The 25,843-nt window shown below is 35.8% G+C and overlaps 2 protein-coding genes across 4 annotated transcripts; one reads left to right on the top strand and one right to left on the bottom strand.

The window, feature by feature from the left end:
* Positions 1–6,773: 6,773 nt before the first annotated feature.
* On the bottom strand, positions 6,774–8,495 carry LOC113114506 (fibroblast growth factor 20-like). Its single transcript, XM_026281419.1, has 3 exons — positions 7,729–8,495; positions 7,194–7,297; positions 6,774–7,028 (listed from the first exon to the last, which is right to left on the bottom strand). Exons 1-3 carry the CDS (start codon positions 8,003–8,005, stop codon positions 6,783–6,785), a joined length of 627 nt encoding a protein of 208 aa, XP_026137204.1. The 5' UTR covers positions 8,006–8,495; the 3' UTR covers positions 6,774–6,782.
* Positions 8,496–9,750: 1,255 nt separating this feature from the next.
* On the top strand, positions 9,751–25,383 carry LOC113114000 (calcium uptake protein 3, mitochondrial-like). 3 transcript variants are annotated; one of them, XM_026280663.1, is made up of 15 exons: positions 9,751–10,038; positions 11,259–11,403; positions 13,320–13,351; positions 13,438–13,516; positions 16,657–16,704; positions 16,804–16,886; positions 16,967–17,041; positions 18,801–18,842; positions 20,130–20,225; positions 21,246–21,337; positions 21,645–21,816; positions 22,860–22,968; positions 23,043–23,200; positions 23,475–23,543; positions 23,988–25,383. In XM_026280663.1, the coding sequence occupies exons 1-14, from the start codon at positions 9,811–9,813 to the stop codon at positions 23,541–23,543; spliced, it is 1,428 nt and encodes a 475-aa protein (XP_026136448.1). In that variant the 5' UTR covers positions 9,751–9,810; the 3' UTR covers positions 23,988–25,383. The 3 variants fall into 3 exon arrangements, with proteins under 3 accessions (XP_026136448.1, XP_026136450.1, XP_026136451.1); XM_026280665.1 differs by lacking the exon at positions 20,130–20,225 and having other exon boundaries at positions 9,753–10,038; positions 23,988–25,380; XM_026280666.1 differs by lacking the exons at positions 18,801–18,842; positions 20,130–20,225 and having other exon boundaries at positions 9,753–10,038; positions 23,988–25,380.
* Positions 25,384–25,843: the final 460 nt, after the last annotated feature.

Here is a 25,843-nt window from a genome sequence, read left to right as displayed (position 1 = left end):
TAATGAATATCAGCTTTTTAAACTCTTCCTCACAGGAAGAAACTTTTACAAATCTTTCATCCAATGTTTATATCTTATTTTCTTCTTAAGCATACCTGTGGTCTTCTGAGCTCTTTAGGAGACTTTAATGTGTGTTATGAACTACATTCAACAGATAAAAACTACAAAGCACATGTTAAAAAAGCTGCTTTGATAACCTGCTGTGCACATTTGATCTCAAGCCTTTTGAATTTGTCAGTGTTCGTTGTTCTAATGAAATGTACAGGCCTGAGGGCATGTACTCCAGCAGCACAGAAGGGAGATCACATCAAATTTATTTTGATGCTGGTTTATCAAAAAAGCCAAGGATTTTGGTTTGGCTCATTTACATGTTCTCTTTTTTTGTTGTATAAATAATGTGTCTTGACAAAGTGATGGTAAATGGAGGTCTGCATCTCTTTCTTGCATTAAAATTGATTGCACAAGTCATTTTTGCTTAAATACGACATGTTTGATGCACAATTCTTGAAACACTCTTACTTTTCTCTCCACAACTTGTGATCATAGGTGATAGGACTTTCATAGTGAGGGGATTTCCATTTTTCTGAAGGACTTCAAGTGACTGTAAAGTGTGTTTTTCAAGTCCCTCACAACATCAGCTTACACTTGTGCAGGTCAAATGTGTTTTGGTTTGGACAATCAGGTCTTATATATTCTCTTACTTTGACATCTTTGTAGGAGAGATGAGGGATGCTGTCATGCTTGAAATGAGTGTTATTTCTTCATTCATTAAAAAAAAAACAGTATACTATCATATAAATATAGCTCAGTGTCATCTCACATTTTTGCACTTTTAGAAGCACTCGCTGTACTTACATGCATTCAGTCTGATTTGTCAGACACTCTTATCCAAATAAACTTGTCAATTCATGGATTCCTGGCAATTGAATCCATGATTTTGCTGCTACTGTTTGAGCTACAGGAACACTTTTGGCTTCTCATTAAATAAATAGCTTTTTTTGTACTATTGCTCATTTGCAAGTTGCTTTGGATGGAAAAGTCTGACTTTTTCATTTGCAAATAAATATTAATTAATTATTAAATATTACATCCAATCCACCAATCTACCATTTTATTTCATATCATTAGGATATGATCGTTTAACCCCTGACCCTTTTGTCATCTTCCCAAGCTGCCTGTGATAGTGTTTTCCTACACGTCTGATGTCTTGTTAGAACCTGCAGTTCTCAGCCCTATGATTTATAAAGTGTCTTGATGAGAGCGTTTTAATTGCATATGTACACATTGACAGGTGGCCACTCTTTTTGATATTTACGCTTTGATCTCTGTATATATGATCACTGCAGGCCATGACAAAGAAACCAAGACTCCACACATGGGATTTCACCAAGTAAAAACATCCTCTGGATTTCAGGTGCCACCACAGTTGATGTAGACGGAAAATAACACATGGTGTTTTGGTTTAATTCAATTGAACTGAGCCATAACAATCACTGTCAGAACAGAAGCATGAGACTTATTTCCTCACATTGACTAAAAGCTGGGCTTTTATTTCCATTTTTATTTGTAGCTAAATTTAAATTGATATACATATATATACATTATTATTTAAAAAGTTTGCCATTTTGTCATTTTACACATATACATTAACATACATATTCAATGCATATACAATATATTAATATACATGCAAATTGATAAATTGATAGTCATTTGTCTGTTTACCCTGACATTTTCCTTTTACACTTTTTCCTTTGAAGTTTCCTTTCTGAACAACAAAATCAAGCACCTTCCCAATAAGGGAGGAGACTATTGATTTAAGCAACTGGAATCCTGACAAGTGCTTGACAAGCGGAAATAATTTCTTCTCAAGAGATGTCAATAGGTTCTGATGGGGTTATTAAGGGGAATCAAAGATATTTGCATTTAGACAACGAGCAATTTGTCATGTTAACTGAAATCCCCTCTCGCCCTTGAATGCAAAGGAACTCTAGTAGGAACTGAATAAAAGTTAATCGGAAAAACACATGATGAATGAACTGCTTTAATGCCGAGCCAGGTAAACAAAGTAATCTCTCAACATCCTCATTGATGTAATACGTTTGTAGAGTCCTTTTACTGTTTTCTGATGTACAATTAATGCTTGAAGATTACACTTGGGGTTTAAGGGCATGAGCATTAAAAGCTTCTGCATGCTAACCTTACATACTGGAAAAGATATGAAGAGATTTTGTGACAAAATCCTAAATGTTTTCTTCTGCCATGCACTCTAAAAAAAAAAATGAAAAATTCCTCTAACCTATCAGTTTTCCTTGGCCTACGAGGCAGTCCTCTGCTAAACCCTCCTTTATTTTGTGCTCTTCTTGTTTTGTTATTTTACCTGGCAGTCCAGGTGTGAAAGGGTGAGGCCATGGAAAAACATTCAGTTCTGCAGACTTGTCATGAAAGAATCCATTGATTGACCTCTCCATCAAGGAGCACAATGACAAATGGGTTAGCAATTTTCCGCTTCACTTATGGCCAACAATGCACATTTCCACTTTCACTTGCTAGCATCGAGTGTACAGTGCACATGCCTCTGCAAACTCTAAATCGCCCTTTTTACAAGTTTTCCCAAATAAATTTAAATTTGCAATTTATGTTTCATTGACCTCCTCAAATAATGACCCAGGTTTGCAAAGTGTTAATCTCATAGTTGTTTTTGTATTAGCATGTAAAACAAACACTAATGATTTTCTATTTCACTCAAGGATGTTATTGCATGTTCTAGCGGCTGATTGAATTACTCAGAGTGCTTTAGGTATGTTTTGGGTGGAAATTATGGAAATTAACCAATTGACTTTTGTGTTGACCTTTAGGTTAAGGGAGCTTTGTGGGAAAAGACTGCTGTGGAGAATCAAAGACATCTATGATGCCATTACAAAATATTTTTTTTCGTGCATTTCAAAAATGAATATGAATTTGAATAGTACATGAATAAATGATGGAATCTGATCATTTGTTATATATATAAATCAATGGTTGGTTTATCTTATTAAGGTAAGTAGTTCCTATTTAGATTCTTAAAGTCATCTAATATCTCTGATACTTCTTAGGGCTGCAATTTTCAGGCCATGAGTAGCTTCTGTCCTCAGATCAGACATGTCCTATAGGGATAAGCTGTCACACTGCTGCGAGCCTAATTGATGCCTCATGCTTTCGAGGAGCAATTATGGTGCCCAAATGTCAAGAGCTAATTTGTGGCTTTATAATGTGGACACATGGGCCAAGAAGAGGGCCAGATCCGGGCCCCTCTGGGAGAATCTGAGTAGTTTGCTCAGCAGATGTGAGATGGTCTCCATAAAAAGTCTGGGGGTGGGGAAGCCTTTCAGATGATGTGAAGTCTACTGCAGAAATACTCAAAATGACTGTTTAAAAAAAAATGTCACATTGATCTGAGCTGTTTTGCTTATTATGATCTTTGGTTTTAACATAAATCATTTTCACACTCTGAACTGTAGGCCTATTGTTTATCCGTTTGCAAAAGACATGTTTAGAAAGGGCCAGTTTCTAAATACATGATAGAAAAAGACATGCAATGCTGTAAGAGGTGTTTAAAAGTCTTAAAATGCATAACCACTAGTTGGATCGTGTGAGTTGCTCCTGATGTCTCCATAGTGATGCAAACAACAGAACAACATTTTAGCTACAGTTGACAGCTTAAGAGTCAAAAGTCAATAGAAAAACAGCACGTCTTCATTGCCTACTTGAGGAGACATACAGCACAAAATGTGGCAAGGTGATGTGCCAGAAAGGTGTGAAAGGATGTTATTAACTCCTCTACACCTACAAGATGTTACTCTACACAGAAGTATCCTCAGGAAACCTTGAATTTAGTTGATTCACTGTTACTTCTTATTTTTTAGATGTTTTATTAAAATGTTTTGACTCAGAAGAACCATTCTTTAACAGTTGAGCACCACTTTTTGCCCTGTGAACTGTTGTGAATGCATCAAGGAGATCTAAAGTCATACTGACATAATCATATACTTTCTACTTTCTACTGTAATAAAAAGTTTTTTTGTTTTTTAATTGTAATAAAAACTTATTTATTTACCCCTAATGTATTATTCAACTGATCCTTCAGCATTGTCCTTTGGCTTTAAAGAGGTAATTTATACAGAAGGGTTCCAGATAAACAGTTGCTGAGGATATTGTCAGACACCACCCATGTGCAAACACAAATCTGCCCTGAGACTACAACTTAAAACACCAGGTGAGACTTTGCCACTTCCCCCAGTCTGTAAAAATATGAATTATGTACTATTGTAATCCACACGGACTACAAAGCTACCGAGGCTGTATTTCCACGGGTTTGCATGAACTCCTGCCCCATTTTCGCAGCTGACAAACACAGGGCCTTGAAGATCAGAGACCCGGGACATGCTGACATGTGCTGTGGGAACACCTGCAATGTCTGATTGGGCCACAGAGAAAGATCCCTCACTTACACACCTGTCTGTGGACCCATGCCACTCACACACACACACACACACACACACACACACCTATCTGATAGGGTTTCTTTGAGAGCTCTTTGAGGCCACGTCTGAGGTGATGAAAATAAGGGTGCATCCATTAAGTGCATGAGGCAGGGCTAAGAGAGGGCATGGATGAAGGATTTAAGTGTTGCCTGTAAAGTGCCTCAGACCACCTGCTAGAAGGACAGACAGAGGCATCTATTTCAGCACAGACAGACGGAAAAATATTGGTTCTTCAAGTGCCAGCGAATATTTTGTGACACGAACTCTCTCGCGTTAAAGTGGTAACCTAATAGCTACAGTGACATTTGCACAAAACAAACAAAATAATTATGTGAAACTTAGGGACTTTTTATTTATTAAACCATATTTTACAGACTTAATCAAATTTGTATGTTATAATAGAAATAAGAGCACTTTAATTTTACAATTGTTTGTCTTTCAGTTCTGAAATGGAGCGAAGCTCATATATTCCCTCATATATATCCTCCACCCTCATATACCTGTTGTTAACAGTCACTCTGTGGTTTTAAGATGGGGAAAATCCCACATTGTAACTCGTGTAAAATGTTAAAGGTACACTCCCATCTTAAGACAGAGCCTGGCTCACCATCACAGAGATGCTGAGATCACAGACTATATCTTCATGCTTCAACATAAAATGTCCACTCATCCATTTAGAAACTGTATAGATGTGCCTCTTTAGTCATTGTTGTGGAAATGTCTCATTCAGCCGTTAAACAACATTCAGGAAGGTTTAGCCTGTGGTGTTAAATCTCATATCATCTTCCCTAGAGCTTCTTGCTTGCTTTCATGTGAAAATGCTGGTACTATCTGTCAAAGAAAATAGAAAGCCGAGTGGGGTTTATGTATAGGAGGAATTAAAATAATATTTGAAAGTGTATTTAAACTTTTTTTGATCTCATTATTCTTATAGACTGCACAGCAGACACATTTTCTTTTTATAAGTTTGCCTGATGTATTTAGCAGGCATCATTACTAAGCATGAGCTGAGATTACTCTAAGTTTGGGTTTGACCCAAAAGAAAAGGTCAGTTTTTATTTCACTCAGATTCAGTCATTGTGTAGCTGTTACCTGAGAAGGTCTCGCAAAAGAACTTTGATGCTGATGAGTGCAGGACAACTCTGGGTCTCAGCTAAACAGCAGCTTAGAGAGATCAGTTCAGCCAAAACAAAAAAAAAATGTATTCACCCTCAAGTTGTTCCAAACCTGTGGCTTTTTGTGTTCTGCAGAGCACTGAAGCAAGAAATATCCTATTAATAAGATAGCATTTAATCTTTTTTCTTTTTTCATTACCTTTCTTATTATTTATTTATTTATTTTTGGTAAAAAAAAATTATATATATATATATATATATATATATATATATATATATATATATATATTTTTTTTTTATTTTTTTTTTTTTTTTTTCAGAATGGTTGTCATATAAGTTAGAACTCTAATTATTATTAGATTCTTTTATGTTTTCCAGATAATAATAATTTCAGAATTAAGAAATCATATCAGACAAAACAAGCTTTTTAATGATAATACTTGATTTAATGGCCTGTAAAATATACTGTGCAGCATGCCATTCCGGGAAATCGTGCTTGAAAACAAATCTATTTAAATCTCAGAGTCTTATGGCATTCTTCATACATTTGCAAAAGGAAATCACAATCTTTCTTGCCCTCCATTATATTATAGCAGTGATAAGTAACTCATATAAAAAGAACAGCTTTGCCACTATTTCAAATCACCTTCTACTGTTTGGTCTAATAAAAAAATCTACTTTTAGGTGTAAAAATATATATTTATATTTTCAAATAAATAAATACATACAATAAATATGTGTATCAAGAACTGTATAAATAACATCATGTGAGATGGCATGTCCTGTTCTCCACTGTCCCAGTTCTGTCATCTCTGAGCATCATGTATGCATTGTTCCTTCAAGTCCTTCTAAACCCATATCAAATATATCCAGAGCAAAGCAGCACCATGTTAAAACCTCCAAAACCCTCAGTTTTGGTTTTCATGGACATGTAATGCCACTAGTCAGTTGCAACCAGCAACAAAGACACCAACTGCACCGATGTAGGGAGTCTTTTGAGACTGTTGTCTTCATCATCAGTACTAGCCCATGCATTTCCAGAGCACATCTCAGGTTTGGACACTGTAGCCGAACTTTAGCATCTCAACGTTAAGTAGAGAAGAAACTAGGCATCCCTCTGGCCCTTTAACTGGGACGGATGGTCTCAGCTGTGTCCAAGCACTTCTTTGTAAAGTTCTGGGACTTTTTCAGGGTCCACTGGTCTTGGAAGAAAGTGAGTGAACTTTTGATGTCTCCTAGATTTTGTCCCATCACGTGGCGTGCCGTCTTTGTTAAGAGCCACGAAATATCTCGCTCCTCTCTCTCCATGCTTGTAGAGATTAGAAGAGTATGTGTTGTACCAGTTCTCCTCAAACTGCTCACGGAAGACACATTCTGCTGTGAGCTTCTCCTAAGAAACAAAAAACATGTCAGTGAAATAATTCAAGCATAATTGATAACACATAGAGAGGTGGTCAAAGTGCTAAAACATATATGCCATCTACTGGGCTTGAATAAGAACAACAATCATGCTGATACTTTTTAAATATCTTTAAAAAGTCAAAATCCTGCTTACAGAGCCATAAAGTTCTCCCTTGTCATTCATCCCAAGGTAGAGACCACTGTCCACTCCACGGATGCTTATTAATCCAACTGCAAGGCTTATGAATTCCAAAATACCTGGAGAAGAATAAATCAATTGTTCAGGAGATGTTCTTTGAAGTCTGAACCCTCATCACACATTGTGAGAAAGATGAATTGCGATGCATTTCCCATCTGAATAGACTATTGTAGAGTTAAAATAAATGTAATTTAAAGCAAATGTTCTTCAGTATTTCTTACACAATTTTCTGTAAATACTTCTGCGGTTCTTGTTTATTTATTTATATTTACAAATTTAAAAAAGTAACTGTTTTTACATTTTATCTTTTTCATATAAAGTTATTTAATTTGTGGGTTATTTAAAAATGACCAGAACGACTCTAAGCTGATCTACAAGAACTATGAAAACGGGAGAACACATGTTTAAAAGCGTACGGTCAGTGCTACATATTACGATTCGTATTCTGTTTAAACAAACCAGTCATGCTGAAAAGAAAGTGGAAAATTACCAAAACGACTGTGGTCCTTTCTCGTGCCCTGCACGCTGCCATTCGGGAGTATTTCAAGGTGAAATCCAGTCCTGCAGTACAACTGTCTTCTCCGCAGGATCCCTTTCAAGTGCGTTAGATCTGCGGAGGTGCTCCGTGACAGTCTCTCTGCTGGAACTAAATGATCATTCAACAGCCCGAGGTTTTCTCCTAGAGGTGGTAGGAAGAACTGTGATCCGACCTGTCCGAAACCCTCCAGGCTCTGTAAAAACGTCCCGATCTCTCCCATAGCTGCCATCACGAACCGCCAATCCAGCAGGAACGGTCAGAGAAACTGGATCTGGATATATATGGTGAAGCAATCGTTCAAAGATATACGTTACGACGAATAATATCCATGCGAGCACGTCACTTCTAGTGGATCCATGCTGAGCGCATATGAATGATCACTTGACTCCTGTAGATTGGGTATACAGACATATCCAGTGGGCAAGAAACTTAGTCACTGCAAACAGCTGACTTCAGACAAGTCCTTTAAATTCTGCGCTCATGCCTCATCCACATGTTTGCCGGTGGTGCTTTCTGACATGAATAACTGTGGAGCAGGTATGAGGCAGCAGGTATGTGTTATTGTGGGAAGTGCTTTGCGCACTGAGTGGCTGCTGTGCGCGCGGGGCAGGTGCAGAGATCGGGCTTCTGTGGGCGGGACATCGGTTTGGTCCAGCCTTGTGTTTTTGCGCACAATCTCAGTTATGTGTTTTAGTTGATGTCTATGTTTGTATGTTACATCTCACAAGCAGAGTACAAACTAAACCCATCTACATTATGGGGAGCAGGCGGAAAAAAACTGAAACATTCTGAATAATTGTGTAGAGATTGTGATGAAAAATTGTGGTAGATCCTTCAAAAAATAAATAAATAAATAAAGAAATAAAAATAACTAAAGAAATAAATAAAGAAAACACACACACACACAAGCGTAATGGTTTTTATACTGTAAAAACTGTATATTCTATGGCCCTACACCAACCCTACACCTAATCCTAACCCTCACAGGAAACTTTGTGCATTTTTACTTTCTCAAAAAAAAAAAAAAAAAAAAAAAATTCTCATTCTGTATGATTTATAAGCGTTTTGAAAAATGGGAACATGGGTTATGTCCTCATAAGTCACCCTCTCATTGTAATACCTGTTTCATACCCATGTCATTATACACAGTTGTGTCCTGACATGTCACAAAAACAAGAGCACACACACACACACACAAACACACTAGAGACAACAGACAATATTTGTATGTACAGGTATGTTGCAGCATATCATCTACCTATCTATCTATCTATCTATCTATCTATCTATCTATCTATCTATCTATCTATCTATCTATAGAAATAGATAGTATATAAGTAGAATATATAATAAGGTATATACTACTTATTACATATTTATTTCACTATAAATTCCTAAAAAATATATTTATATAAAATATTTATTTATTTTACTGTAGGAAATACGCCTACATTGTTATTAGTGTATAAATAATATAATGTACTTCTGAACCTATAACATTTTTTGCAATGGACTGTGAAAAGACAGCATTTAACACATTACCAAACACTGTTTTTATAGGTTGTATGAGTTTTTAATGTTTTTAAAGTTAACACATTTTACGTTTCCACATTTGTTCTGCAGTTTATTTACTGATAATTTATTTGCTTACAATTGTCAATACAAATAGGCAGTAATTATGGGCAATGGCTTAATCATTCTGAACATGTGAATTTGCCCTCGAAAATAATAATAATAATTATTTTTTCTTATATATTTCTATATTTAATTTGTAAAAAAAAAAAAAAAAGAAGAAGAAGAAGAAGAAGAAAGAAAGAACAACCCTTTGATGGACGTTTTCTCCAAACGTTAAAACATAACATGTTGAGGTCTGAGGGTTTTAACTATGACTTCTAACTATGACCTGAATAGAAAGAGCAGATGACTGCAAATACAGCTGCTAATGTGTTGATGCACCGTGTGCTGTTGCAGCGAGGTCACATATTTCATCTCGCGAGGAGTGAGCGCGCGCGGTCTGCCCGCGGTGACACAGTCATGATGGCCGCCATGCGTCGGTTTCTGGCTCTGCGAAACAAGTTCACCAGCTCTACAAACGGTTTAAGCCTCTATTTTAACAGCAGACAGTCATGGAGGGAAAGAGCAGTTATAGCAGGGACAGGACTGTGTATCACTGTCGGTGGATTCGCTGTTGTTTACTACCAGCACAATGCGAGTCTGCGTGCATTGATTTCTCCGTTGCCCACAGTTGCTGCAGAAGAGAAGGTATGTAAATCTTAGTAGGCTACATTTCGAAATGTTTATGTTTGTATTTACATTAAATTTTTATGTAGCATCCCAGTTTTTATTATTATTACATTATATTATATTAAAAATCTTAAAATGGGTGCCATCAAAACTGTCGCTCTCCACTAGAGAGGTGCTGAATTCGGTTTCATAAGTCAGGTGATACACTGTGATTCCATGAAAAACACATATTAAAGAAAGGTTTGAACAAATATTATAGGTGTTGTGCATATTGTACATTTTATAGATATATTCTGCATGCGTAGTATTGACTTATGCTCATTTGACTTATGGTCATTTTACTAGGCATGCAAATACAGTCAACAACCATTTCTCCTGTATTGTCAAAATATCTTGCCATTTGGCTTTCAGTCAGATTTTTTTGGTTTACATTAGTACATCAGTATTTGATCTGCATTGGTGTTTCCTAAACTACAGTATTTTTCTTAGACTCGTATTGTGAGAGAGTAATGCCATTAGTCCTGTTAGGCCTTTTAAAGTCACTTTTATACAAAAAAGAACAAAAACTATGTGAGGAAAAAAAATATTCTGCTACAAGGGTCATCCACACATATGTTTGTCTTATAACACATATTATTTACTTTTTCCTTAAAAATTTGCTTTTTATTCATGAGATTAATTACATTAATTATTCTATTTTATAGGTTTGACTTTGCAAAAGAACCCTCTGGATTATGTTTAAGTGCCTCTGGTACACACAGGCTACTATTGGTTTTGACTGTTGTCGAAAAAGCTATTATCAGACTGTTATCAGATTGATCATTAAACCATACAGGATTGAATCAGTCTTGTGTGATTCTGTCTGCACTGTTCCCTTTTGTTTTTATACTCTTATCTGCTTGGGTCAAACGTAACCTTGAGTTGTGAATTGAGACGCAGGAATCCAGGGTTGACGTAACTGGACACGGCAGCTTGGCAGCCGGGTCGACGTTTGATGGGGGTAAAAAGTAGCAGGGCACACATTCCCAGGGTGTTTGCACAGTGCCCAGTGGGCCTGGCTGCCGGCCACTGTAGAGTGAGAAGAAAACTGTCTTCTTGATATTTCTGCTTGTGGATGTTTGTGTTTGTGTGTTTGTGTATGTTTTTTTGTACAGTAGGAGGCTGTCCAAACAGAAGATGGCTAGCTTATCCTGTGTTTCTGTGTTCTCTAATTGAGATGTGAATTTGCTTAATTATAGGCCAGTGCATCTGCTGAAAATGAAGAGGTTTCGATGTCAGCCCATGAGCACAGGTTCAGGCTCTTCAGTTCACTGGAGTATGATGGACAGCTTTATATGACTCCCCTCGACTTCATTGAGTCCATCACTATGAGCGAACCAAAGAGTGAGTTACACAAGCAGTTAATAATCCTTCTTTGAGCTCATTATATGATTTTGTAACTATAGACTAACACATGAAGCACTCAGAATCCTATTGGCTGACAAATGGCAAGTAACACTGATTGAGATAAATAATTGGCTCTTCGTGGGGGATTGATTGATGCAGAATTTGCCGTTTTTGTCTGGCAAACAAACCAGACTGTAGAGTATATTAACGTCGGTGGACTTGAACTTGAAAAAGGATGTTCTGACATCTTTAAACAGTTAAAACGAAACGAAAAGGAAGAGTGCCACTTGAACTGAGGTGCTATGGTGATCTGTCATGACACATTAGGGTCAAAATGGTATTTTTTTTTTTTTTTTTTTTTTTTTTTACAAATGACAAAATTTGAAAGCTGATATGAAAGGGTCAATTACCCAGCTAACAGGAAATGTGCTCAGAACTTTGACTAATAATCTGGAAAAGTTATGAACAAACGTTCTTCTAGTAACGTTATTAGAATATTTATTCAGAGTTATCTGGTCTTTAATAATGTGCTCAAAAAAATAGCTCAAAAACATTAATGTACAATGCATCATTCAAGGAACAGTTTATTTTGTTTAATGTTTTCATATGTTTCTACTTGTTTTAGGATATTTTTAGAACTTTTAAAAGCAAAGTTCCTGTAATGGTTGTAAAATGACAAAATAGAATGTTACCGTAATGTTTGCATAACCATAAAAACAAAAAAAAGTTGATGATTTTTCTGTTGATCAAAAGTGAAAATTTAAGAAAGTGCTAGTTGCTGTGTTCAATGGAGCATTTAAGCTTCAAAAGGAATTTAAAAGCACCATAAAAGAAAAGTTACAGTGGCTAGGAATCACAAATCATTTACAGTAGTGTTTCTGATAACTAGATCAACCAATTTGTTGATAAACCAAACTCAAAAGGAAGTATAGCATATTCTTCAATTGTGGATTTCAAACAGCATGACATGAGCAGTAAATAATGACAGAATTTTCATTTTTGGGTGAACTATAACTTTTATCAGCAATATGTGCCTCATTGAGGAATAACCCTTTTATCTTAAAAGCAAGTAACCCTGCAGGCATAAAATCAACATATGTAGCTGCAACACCTGCATGAAGATAGTCATCTCTCTCTGCCAGCATCACACTTATGACCTATTTCTGTAAGCAAAATCTGAAACCAGCTAGACAGACAACTTCTAAACATGTGTGTCAGGTACCGTGGATCTCATTAAGTTCATATCTCACATAAAGTGGAAAGGCACTGAGATCGGTCCAGATGGTAGAGTTGATATGCTCTATAAATGTATTTTCAGGACCCAGCTATACTTGTAGGGGAGTTGTGTTTCAACCAGTCATGTTTGCTGCTATCTGAAACTTGGACTTCCTGGAATGTGCAGACGAGAATAAAATGTGAACTGTAATATGGCAGGCAAACATTGCATCACCATCTTTAATGGCATATGCGTGACGGAACGAATAGTGGTATTTATGGTTTTATGCTGTGGCTGTAAAACACAATTTGACTGCATTAGATAAACAGTAGCTACAGCTTGTATTTGAACCTTGTATAGTTGTTTGGTTTTAAATGCTTTTATATTTGCTTACCGCTGTAAATATTTGGATTTTATTTTTTATTTCTACATTTATTAAATTGTATTGAAAACAGAAATAAAATGTTTTAAATATTATCTCTTTTATTTAATAAAGAATATATAACAAATCTTTGGCAAGTAATCATGCATTTTAGATACGAAAAAGACTTATTTGTCATTAATACAAAAATATTGTACATAAACTAGTGTGTTATGCTATATTTTTTGACCCATTTTTTACCTTTTATCTGCTTTCATTAAGAAATAGTTTTAATGATACCATAACTAATTCTTACATCCGTCTTAATTCTTTTAGAAAAGAGGTTTTGGAGATCCCTCACAAAGCAGGTTTGATTTTTCTTCGACTGAATATTCATCTACTTGAGTTTAGAAAATCTGAATGATACTGAATATATGTGCTTTTTTAAAAAAAGGATCTAGACAAGATTCTGTCAGATACACCACCTGTTTGGAAAGGATCATCCCGTCTGTTCCGAAACCTGCGGGAAAGAGGTGAGATCTAATAATCTTGCTATGTAAATTGATTTGTATTGTATAATACTTTGTCATTTGATCATTGTTTACTACAGTAAATGCCTCCAGGAAATTTGACTTTGAGAGGATCTGCTTTCAAACTGCCGCGTGTGTGGCTATCATCCTAAATACAGAGTTAATATACAGTAATGTGCAAATTATGGATGATGTACTTAAAATTCAAACAGATATTGTGATGTAGGTGCAATTAGGATAAAGTTTTTAGCGTGCAAATGCTTAGGCCACCCAAAGACCCAGTGTTCTGAAAGTCTGGATCCTGAAACTGGCCTCGTGTGGCAGGAGAGTGCACAGGCTGTAAATACTCTCTTATCTCTCAATCAGTCTGACATTACTGTGACTTTGCTCTGGGATAATCACAGATAGGAAGGTGACAAAAAAAAAAAACAGTGCATAACACGTGGTATGTCATTTGAATAGAAAATAATCACACACAGCCGAGGGGTGCGCCACTCTCACACATTCATACTAATCCATAAAATAACAAGCTTTATATTACCCCGAGGTCATACTTTCTAGACGTGCTCTAAGAAAAAGCAGTGTTTGCTTATTGTACTTGATTATCAGCAAAAATAGAAAAATTAAAAGGAAATTTATGGTATTTTTTAATGTTTCTATTTTATAGAGAACATTCATGTAGTTTATAATTCAGCTTTTAACGAGGGGGTTTCCAAGATGCTAACAGTACATTCCTTGTATTGTTCTTTCTTACATTTTAAACACTCCACATAGTGCATGATATCTCTGCTCACCGTTGCTCTGCTGGAGTGCCAGGGCCTGGATTTGGGCTTTTAATCCGGCTGTTAAATGTTAAAGCTGCACTTAGGTTAAAAAAAAAGAAAAGAAGATAGGCTTGATCTGTGAACAAAGCCTTACTTCAGAAAATGAAAAGAGCTGTTTGAACTTTGCAGTGTTGAGACTTGTCCTGGTGGCAGCCCTGTATCACTCTGGACAGTATGAATTCGAAGAATGGAGTTGGATTACATCTCCATCACTGACACTCTATATGAATTGTTTCTGTGGAAGTCTTTGTGTTCTGACAACTGTTTGAGCTCTTGGGCTGGGTTTCTTTCTGCAAGACTGAAGGTGTGTGGCTCTAATGAAACCTGTCTGGGATCCTAAAAGACTAAATGCACAGGCAGCCGTCGATCTCTTAACTAAGTTTTGAATAGTGTGGGTATACATAGGGCAATCAATTCATCACAAATAAACACATAAATGAATATTTGGTGAAAAAAGCATGTAAATTAAGATAATAAAAAGACTTATAGCAGATGAAGCATTGAATAGATATTACAAAAAGTTGTACTTCAGGCCTAAATTGCTCTAATGGCATTGATTTATGGATCTGGGTTCATGATATTTTAAAAAATGCATTTAAGATATCTAATCTTAAAGTACTGAATTGAATATATATATACATGAATTTACATTCAAATGAATATAACGAATTTTTATTCAATTAAATGTAAAATATGTAATAAATTAACACATTAAAGTCACATGAATATATATGTATGTATATGTTAAGTTTTGTATATATTACAGTAATATTACTGACTTTTTGATCAAATGAAGTAAAGTGTTATTACAAAATCTAACTTTTTCTATTTTAATATATCTTTTTAAAAATCCTATGATGTCAAAGCTGAATTGTCAGCATCATTACTCCAGTCTTCAGTGTCACATGATCCTTCAGAAGTCATTCTAATATGCTGATTTACTCCCCAAGAAACAATCAACATTATTATCAGTGTTAAAAAAAATAATTGTTGCATAATACATTTGAAATGAACACCTTCAATTCACAGCATTAGTTATATAAAAATACAAAATAGTGGTGAATTCATGAACATACACATCATGATCAAAGTGGCCTGAAATGTGACCCTGGCAGTAGCCAAAAAAACATTGTATGGGTCAAAATTATAGATTTTTCTTTTATGCCAAAAATCATTAGGATTATTAAGTAAATATGTTCCATGAAGATATTTTTTAATTCTCCTACCAAAAATATCAAAAATTTTTTTTTGATTAATATGCATTGCTAAGAATACATTTGGACAACTTGAAAGGCGATTTTCTCTCTCTCTCTCTCTCTCTATATATATATAGTTTTTTAAATGTAAAATTAAATTAAATTTAAATTACATTTAAATTAAATTACATTTTTGCATTTAGCAGACACTTTTATCCAAAGCGACTAACAGTGCATTCAGGCTATCAGTTTTTACCTATCATGTGTTCCCGGGGAATCGAACCCCCAACCTTGCGCTTGATAACACAGTGCTCTACCAATTGAACTACAGGAACATGTATATATTTTTTTTTTTGCAGATTCCAGATTTTCAAATAGTTGTTTCTCAGCCAGATATTGTCCGATACTAATAAACCATTAATCAATGCAATGCTTACTTATTAAGCTTTCAGATGATGATGTATAAATCTCAATAAAAAGAAACTGACACTTAAGACTGGTTTTTTTGGTCCAGGATCACAAATGTGAAAATGTATCTTCTCTATTCTGTTCTCCTTTACCTTTCTTCATCCGTTTCCATAAACATTCCGAAGTCTGTTTCCCACAGCACTCAAAGAAGCCCTCCTGAACTATCTGTGTCCAAGTCACTATCATCTCCTTCAAACAAAAGCTTGGGAATGCTTTCAGTGGCAGGAACAATTCTCCTCAAGTCTCTTCTAGACAGAGACCTGACAGTTGCTCTTCCTTTCTTCTCCTCTCACACAACAAAGGACTAACAGACCTCAAAAAGCAAAACAAACCCACATCAGGCATTTGCAATCAGTTACAGATCACTTGAGAATGTTTTACACCTAGGAAAATAAACAGAGGGGAACTCAGGAGCTCTAATTTTGTTTGGGTTTGTGTCCAGCCTGGTTATTTTACATTTTAACGTCTCTGTTTGTGCAAAGAGAACACCAGACAAGAGAAAAGACCGGGATCCTCTTAGATCTTATCAATGTAAAAGAAGAAAGGATCTCTAGTTTAAAACGACATTTGATAGTAAAAGTTATTTTGAAGGGAGGTTCTGGGATGTTGCTTTGTTTGAACTCTTAAAAGCAAATGTTTATGTGCTTTTTTTCAGGTGTCATCGCTTACACAGAGTATCTGTTTCTCCTTTGCATTTTGACAAGTAAGTTTGTCTTTAGGTTAAATCCATGCTTGTTTAGCACAAACAATGGTCACGAGAAATATAGCAATATGTGTTATGTGTCTTTCTTTTGTTTTCTAGAGCCACATGCAGGATTTAAAATTGCTTTCAACATGTTTGATGCAGATGGCAATGAAATGGTGGATAAGAGGGAATTCATGGTGGTACGGTTGGTTTTGTTGTTGTTTATTATTAATAGGAGTGTCAGAATGCTTAAAGAGACATTTCTACATTTTTCATTTAGCTGGAAGAGATATTCCGTAAGAAAAATGAAAAGAAAATAGAGCGGGGAGGAGATCCTGACAGTTACTCTCAACTGGTAAGAAATACATTTCTGCCTTCCTACCAAAAGCATTTTACAGTCCTCTGTTGCATGAGCAAATTCTTTTGCCATATCTTGATTCGATGTGTAGGCATCTGAAAGTAATCTAAGGAAATAGTTCATCTAGAAAAATAAATTCTGTCATGTTTTCTCATGCTCATGTCAATCCAAACCCTTAGTTCTTTCTTATTTGATTGATTAACATCTGGCAAGACTATAGCTTGCTTAGTGGGGATTTAATAGTCTCACTGATTTGTAATATCATTGATTTGATGGCACTGACACTCAGATGAGAACAAAACTTGAACCCAACACTGACGATATTGCCTTCTTCAGAGATGCTTTATAGCTAAGTCAGTTTGTTTGATTCATTTGCAACATTGGCACTGTTATTGAACTGAATTTAATACACTGAACCGATTAATTTACAAGGAAATATTGAGTTACTTTTCAAATTAGTAACAAAAGTTTCTTTATTTTCCCATTTATTGACTGACAGCCCTCCTGTCCAGTGTTGAGAGAAATCGGGAGTGCAGAGACATTGTGTGTGTTGTGTCACCATGAGACTTTCTGTAGTTATAGACTAAATGTGAATATGCATTTACTCATGTCATCTGCACAAAAACAGATTCAGTTTTCCTCAACATGTATAAAAACACTAAAATGCACTCGGAATATGACGCACACCTACAAAAATGAAGTATGTGAAATAATACAAATATCCTTCATGTATTTAATCCCATTTTATTAAACAATGTCTTTGCTGCTGACATTTGATTATCTAGTTCAATCATACTAATAAGCAAAAATGACCTTTTAATTTTTTTTTTAGTAAGGTTAGTTTGAGCTGCGCCCTCTACTGTACAGATGTGAATTTCCATCTCCTTCAGCTTGAGGCTTATTCATTTCACTTTTGGTGTGAAAGCGCTTTTACATTCTGCCAAAAGCAGAACTTTTTATATTGAAAACAATCAAGTAAGCCCAGCCCAGACGCAATGCAAAAGTAACACAGTGCATTGCATGCCACAAAAAGTAAAAAAGTAATTTAATTACTATTGCTGTCAAAAGATTAATCCTGATTAATCGCATTTAAAATATTTTTTATAGAATATAAAATATAAGAATATAAATGTATATACATATAAATATTTGTTTAAATATATACTTTATGCCTGTATATTTACATATACATAATAATTATACACAGTACACATATATTACCTAAAAAAATTTTTGAATTATTTTGAATGCGATTAATCACGATTAATCATTTTGCAGCACTAGTATTAGTTACTTTTTAGTGAGTAACACAATATTGCAATGCATTACTTTTAAAAGTTACTTTCCCCAACACTATTATCATCTATATCTATCCATTATCTGTTATTAATTTCACCATGTTAGAAGGACATGAGTGAATGATCATTTTTGGATGAACTATTTCTTAATTTTTTTTACACATCTGTTAAAAAAGGAATCCATGAATTGTGATTATTATTGTTGCATGTTCTTAATCTCATTTGAATTTGACAGATGTTGTAGTGCATGATTCATGCATGTTCATTTGAACAAATTTGCATGGTGCAACAAGACTAAAATAAGCCTCTTATCTCTAATGGCGGGGAAATTAGAAAAACACATTCTGAGTTCTTTGTCTTTCACCATTCCTTAGTGAAGTATGACAGATGCTGAATGGTGATAATATTTGATTTCTTTCCTGTTGTGCACGCCATCATCATAATCTTCGATGTGTGAGAGCGTGGAACTGTATGGACATCAAGGATCTGTCAGCAGCGATGTATGTATTTGTGTACTAAAGAATCCTTAAGTATGGCGTGTTTTCAGCATGCCATTAATGTGGTCTGTACTTGATTGAACTTGTACAGTCATGATCAACAGCAACCATGCATGCTCGTCATAACCACTAATGTTTATGTAGCTTCACTCTAATTAGTGCTCAATAAACCAGTAGGGTTACATCCAAATTCAGTGGCTTCTTTCAGACAGTCATTGAGCAATATTATTGTACATACTGAAATGTTTGGATAGGGCGTTACAGATTGACCCTCACGCATGGCTCACCTCCAGAGAGGAGGGACAATGCAGCTCTAATGGGGCTCAGTCTGAAATGCAGCTCTATTGTCTAGGAGAGCAGAAAAATCATCCAGAGGCTGAAACAGATCATTTATGTTGCTTGTCTACTGTCAGGAGCTTTCTGCCGAGGAACGGTCTCACAGAATCACATTATAAGGGCCTCACCTAAAGAATGGCAACTCTCCCTGGACCCCCGTGTTTTATTTTTACAGTTGCTTGAAGAGTGGTATTTGGGTTTAGGTTACTTCTTGCAACGGCTTGACCATGAGTTTTGTGAGAGTTGCAGCTGAGGAAAAAAACAGTCTCCGCAACAAACATGAGAAATGAGAAGCTCTTTCAGCTCTGTTCAGTCAGTGTTTGTCTGTGTAAACCACAATATAATTGTGCTGATTTTAAATAAATAATAATACTGAACACAATCCACTGTTTATCTTGGCTAGGACCTAACTGGATTGATTCAGAACGCTTGTTTACTGACTGAAGCACTGAAGTCATGTTCACACAGTTAGCAGAATATGATTGTCTGGCCTGTATTTTAGTGTTTAATATGGTTACACTCTTATCTTGTTTTGTTGTTCATGAGAGTTAACCAAACTCATACCCATACCTTTTCAGGACTCACAACTGCATTTTTGGTGAACTTTAGAGGACAATTAGTTCTACTTGACACTGCACATATCTTGTGTGTTTTCATCTGTGGTTTTTGTGACTTATAGCTAGAAATTTGAGCTGTGTTTTATATCGATTAGTTTGAAAGCACAGTTTACATTAAGTGAAAATTAAAAAAAAAACTTAGAAAACAAAAATATAACAGATCTAAGATAAAACAGCACTGATCACATAGGGAGAAATTTATTAGAAGGGTGCAGTGCCGTTTACTTCACATTATGTTGCATTCATTCAGGTGGTTTTTGCATGTGGAATAGACTTTCACTGTATTGTCTAAATCGTGTTTTGTTAAGCCTTTAATATTTTTACCTCTGATATGCAGGTACTTAAAAAAGAGCAGCCTCAGTCTGAACCCAGAAGTTTCTGGGATGTTCTGAGGCATGGTGCGAGAATAGTTCTCTTTTCAGATCTGATGGAGGTACAAGTATCCTCAAGCTCACGTTTTCTCATTCGAATCTCGACTCGTATTACCCTTGGCCCTTCCCTGTCCCCCATCCCATGTGAGGTTCTGCCCATTGTTTCATGTTTTTTTTTTTTTTTGTGGTATCACCATTTTCATATATTAATGTCTCTACATTTTATGTTGTTACAGTTAGATTATTAATAGATCGCTCAAGACCTTAAATTGCATATGAAGATAACTGAACCGCACAACAAAAGAGATTTGGTTTTATGCATGTCAATAAAAATTATTGTTCGAAATAAAATTATTGTTATTATATGATGATATCCAGAATATCATGTTAATGCAAATTTCCAAAATACTTTGTGTAATGATACATTGCTGCAAAGGATCATTTAGGTATATTTTGTATGCAGATTTTCTGCACGAGCAACCTGTTGTTTGCGTGGCATGAGATGATGTCGGCTGCTCCATGATGTGTCTTTGCGCTATCAAACATATTAACTTTCCAAAACTTAATAGATATGACTAGTTCGTCCAAAATGAATTCTGTCATCATTTACTTGCCCTCATCATGTAACAAATCTAGTTTACATTGAATGTAGGGATGCAATAAGTACTATTAAAAATATCTCAAAAATGTGCTAAAGAGAGCTAGAGTAACATCAAGAGTGTAAAAAAACGATGACAGAAATTTCATTATCCCTTTAATCAATATTCACAGCTATCTGAAGTGCACCAACTCAAATGACAATTGTTAATGTGTGATTTTAAGATGTTTGATAGAGATTTAGCTTTTTTCAAGTCTGATCTCAATTGCTTTTTAATTGATCTTTTTATATTTTTCTTTGCCAATTTACATTTATTTGTGTTTGTGTCTGTATCTGTGTTGTTTATGTTGTGATATGTGATGTTTATGACTGTACAGTAATATCCTCATCAAGCTATTTTTGTGTACACTTATTCTCTGACACATTTTGCTCCCTTATTCAGTTTTTACAGCTGAATAATGCGTTTCGTAACTTGCTTTCACAGCACGAACCAGAAAATGTCACCGACACAACTCTGCTGGTGCATTTCTTTGGAAGAAAGGGCAAAAGTGAACTTAACTTTGATGACTTCTACAGGTAAGTGACAGATTGCGTGACTGTGACCCAAATCTAGGCGGCTGGATTTCCTGTCTTAAATGAAGATGAACTCCATCATGAAGTTTAATTAAGTTTCTGTAATACAGCCTCAGGTTTCTTCAGACTGTTTTTATACATGTTATTAATGCATGGCCTTTAAGAAGGAGTTTGAATGGCCTGAGGCCGTCCGTGAGGATGCTGTATTGGTTTTAAAGCATTTTGGGATGGTCCAGGCACTTAGTCTAGTGTCCTACTGAGCAAGTGATGGCATCTCCTCTTAACACAGTGTGTCACGCTCTGTCGACAGATTCATGGACAACCTGCAGACAGAAGTCCTTGAGATTGAGTTTGTCGGCTATTCCAAGGGAATGACCACCATCAGTGAGGAAGACTTCGCTCGGATCCTGCTGCGTTACACCACAGTGGAGAACATCACAGGCTACCTTGAGAATGTGCGTCAAAGCATACCCGATGAGAAGGTAATACATTTGTTCTGGTCACACACACACACACACACATTCACAAGCATCATCACTCAGGAAAGTCAGGAGGCTTTCCAATCAAGTGCTATAGTCAACCCATTTAAATTTGATTGCAATTTGCAATTGCTACTCGTTTACCTTTATCTATGTTGATGTATTTCTCATGAACGAGTCTATTCAAATCATTGCATAGTAAACAAATATGACCACATACAGTAGTAGAAAGATACAGATATTTATAATCTGAGTGATGCTAGTGTCATTTTTTCTTCAGGTTGTTTCCCTTTTTGCACATTGACCCTCACATTATGAGGTTAGATTCTTTTCAGCTGCTCAAAGAGGCTGTTGGTGGATGGCCATTGCTATATAAGTGGTTTTTATTCTTAAGTTAAGAGATATTGCAATACAGCTTAACTTGTAAAACCACCAAAGCGTCACATATTACTCATTAGATCATTTGTAAAACAGTTGTTGTTGGTTGCAAGAGAGGCTTCAGAAAAAGACGTGGGTCTAGTGCCTGGAAATGGATGAGTGGAAATCAAAAGGGCCGCTGTTTGGGTAATCTGCTAGCGCTGAGATATTTTGGACACATCTCCTTTTGTTTTTATGTATGCAAGTATCGGGTTAATCTTCTTTGGAAGAGTCGACAAGCTACCCGACCTCTCCTTAAACAAAACAATCTAAAGGTGTCGACAGCTCAACCTGTATAGGAGCAGGAGAGATGTGTGCTGGGATTGTTTGGCTTTGCTGTTTTCTGTCTTTGGATCTGCTATCGCTCTTCAAGGTCCCACAGACACTTAAGGTGTCCTCCTGGTTGGAATAGTTGTGGCATGATGCAGTATTTTCTTGTTTGTGTTGCATTTATTATTCTGAGACCCTATCTATATTTTTTGAAATTCATCATTATATGTACTAGCTCTCTGCATGAGTGCTGTCCTATTTTAAAGATTCTGTCATAATTATCTTTCTTTTGCCCAAAGGTGCCTCTTAAAAGGAACATTGATGATTTCATCTGATTTAACGCTGATCTTCTCTTCTAGGGCATCACGTTTGAAGAGTTTAGGACCTTTTTTCAGTTCCTCAACAACTTAGAGGATTTTACCATTGCCATGCAAATGTACAACTATGCAAATCGCCCAATTGGACAAGGTAAAGATAGAAGCCATGCATATAATCCATTTACTCCTGAACCGCTTGTGGGTAATGGTGTTTGGTTCTCACAGATGAGTTTGCACGGGCAGTCTATGTGGCCACTGGCCTGAAGCTGACACGACACCTCGTCAACACTGTTTTCAAGATCTTTGATGTGGACCATGATGACCAGCTGAGCTACAAGGAGTTCATTGGGATAATGAAGGACCGGCTGCATCGTGGCTCCTGGGTAAATATGGGGGGACGGTTGATGGTTTTCTCCAGTTGGAGAAATCTTACAGATCACAATCTTCTGTACATACAAACCCCATACTTACTGCTGCCTTTTCCCAATGTTATTTCAACAAAGTAAATGCTTCTTGTTGGTGCAATTTTGCTGACCTCTAGTGGCCATTTATTGTTCCTCTAGTAGTCTCATCAACTAAATGTCAGCATTTTGAAGATAATGTTTCTATTGATGATGTAAAACCAAATGATCCTTTATATTCTCCACGTGAACCCAGGGATATAAAGGTGAAGAGAGATTCACATCCTTTAAGGCCTGCATGAGGAAGGAACTCACTGCTAAATAGGTAAGTTCATGAACAAATGAAGTGGGAATTATGCAGTGTTTTAGTTTGGCTTCATGATATTGCCTTGGAGAATTCTAAATTAATGATACAGAAGTACAGCGCTAGCACTGCTCAGCATTCAGCCAAAGCGCTTTCTCCAGTATCAGACTACTCTGTAAAATTAATGTCTGCCATCCAGAGATACAAGATACCAGCCCAACACAGTGCATTAGGACCTAACACAGTAATAGAATACAGTGCCCAACCCACAAGAAAAAGGCTTACACTATAAAACACCTAAAAACAGGGAACAATTAGGCTTTTTGTGGGAATATTTGCAGTTTGAGTGAAATAACCAGGTGTTGCTATTGTTGGAAAGCACTTTGTATTCAAAGTCTGACCTGCTGGATGTAGATAAGTCATCATTTGATATGCTGTTCTTCTCTATTTCTTTGATTTGTGCAGGTGAAAGTCCCGCTGAGTGTTTCTCTTCAGCCTCACATCACACTGAAGAAGAAATCTCAAGTTGGATTAAGGTTCTCAGTGACTCGATGCAATTATCTACCTGACCTGTGTCAAACTCTGTTAGATACAAATACTGCCATAATTAGATTAACACGCTACCTCCCTAGACTCTAGTCACAGCTTTGTCACTCGGCTGGCACTTTAAAAGCCATTAACTAAAAGGGATAACACTTTAATGGAATAGCCATAATACTTTTATTAATGAAAGAGTTATTTATTAAAAGTCTTATAAATTGAAATGGGTCCAGTGCCCACATTTTGGGATAAATTAAATAGTGTCTTTAGATATAATGACATATTGCTTCATAAATTTAAAGGGTGTTGAAGTGAAAAATGCTGAATTCTGATGGCATGTACAGTTAATTATTCTATTTATTGACCTATTTTGTGTAAAGAAACAGTTCTCTTGGGTCTTAATGCCTCTGTATTTATGTATTGGCAATGCATTGTTCTTTTTGCTTCTCTAGGAGTTATAAGCCAGATAATCTTTCCTTACAATGAGCACATTGCTAACATAGTTTCTCTGAGCTTGTCCACTGCCCACCACCCAGATCAGCTTACACAGGGTCTGACAGTGCTGAGTGCACACAGCAATAATGAGTCCTCAGTAATCTCACAATGTGCTACACATACAGATCCCTCTCTCCACCTCTTTCATGGGTCTCTTACACTGCCACTCCTTTAAGAAACATCCTGCGAAGCCAAAACAACAAACGAGAAGAAACTGAATCCCACTGAACTCTATAATCAGGCCTGGTTTCATGTAGGTTTAGAGATATGATAGCCATCTCTGTGAATCATTTTATAATGGTTTTAACTGACTAATCTTCCCAATTCTGACAGTGCTTTAGAGTATGATTGTTCTTTTAGGTGATTAAGCATATTACAGTGTGCAGTTTTAATTATCATTGTCATATGTAATATTATAGGGGATGCCAGGGCTAGTTGTAACACATTACTCTGGTAAATAATTCTCAGGGTTTTTAAGTCAACATATGTGCAGATATTTTAAATAATTGGCAACAAAAAGATGTTGGACATTACCAACATAATTGCCCAGGAAATATGATACTTAAAAAGAAATCTATTGTAAGACAGTTTTGAACCCACATAAAACAGGACAGGCATTTGTTTATCTGGATCTTTTACTCAAAACTTTGTTTTATTATTAACTTTTGTGACAACTGCCTTGTGTAAAAATTAGCTCCAGTCTCACTTATGCTTTTCTACAGAATATAGGCCATGTTTTAGAGCTTTAAAACCTAAAATAGCTATAATTATCTATATAATAAAATCATTATCTATTTCATGTAAATCTCTTAAGAAATTAAAACCATCTTTTTCAGTCTTTTTGACTTCTGTATTACAATGTGCATCTGTCATTACCATTATGTGAAGTATACTTTTGATGCATTAGTGTATTCAGATTGCTTAAAAGGTTTGAATAAATTTAAAAACCACAATCAGAATAACAATTTGTGTCATTTCTGGTCTGTGCTTTACAAAATCAACCATGGTTTTACTGTATTAAAAGTGTAGTAACCATGTTTTTTTTGGCTTATGATTACCGTTTGTATAACCAGTTTTACTACAAATACCATGTTTGAACTGTGGTGTAGCCAAACCATGGTTAATTTGTGGTATAACTATACTATAGTATAGCTATAGTTACCATTGTTTTTGGCTTTATTTGTATTAAAACCATGGAATGGTTGCTTGTGTCAGAAGACATGTCTATAACTAATAGACCTACAGAGCTATTATTAATATTTGTTTATTTAAACGATGAAGCCATT

Source organism: Carassius auratus, chromosome 14, assembly GCF_003368295.1.
Source record: "Carassius auratus strain Wakin chromosome 14, ASM336829v1, whole genome shotgun sequence".
Taxonomy (NCBI): Eukaryota; Metazoa; Chordata; class Actinopteri; order Cypriniformes; family Cyprinidae; genus Carassius; species Carassius auratus.
Note: the sequence above shows the minus strand (reverse complement) of the source record. Positions and strands in the feature narration are given on the sequence as shown.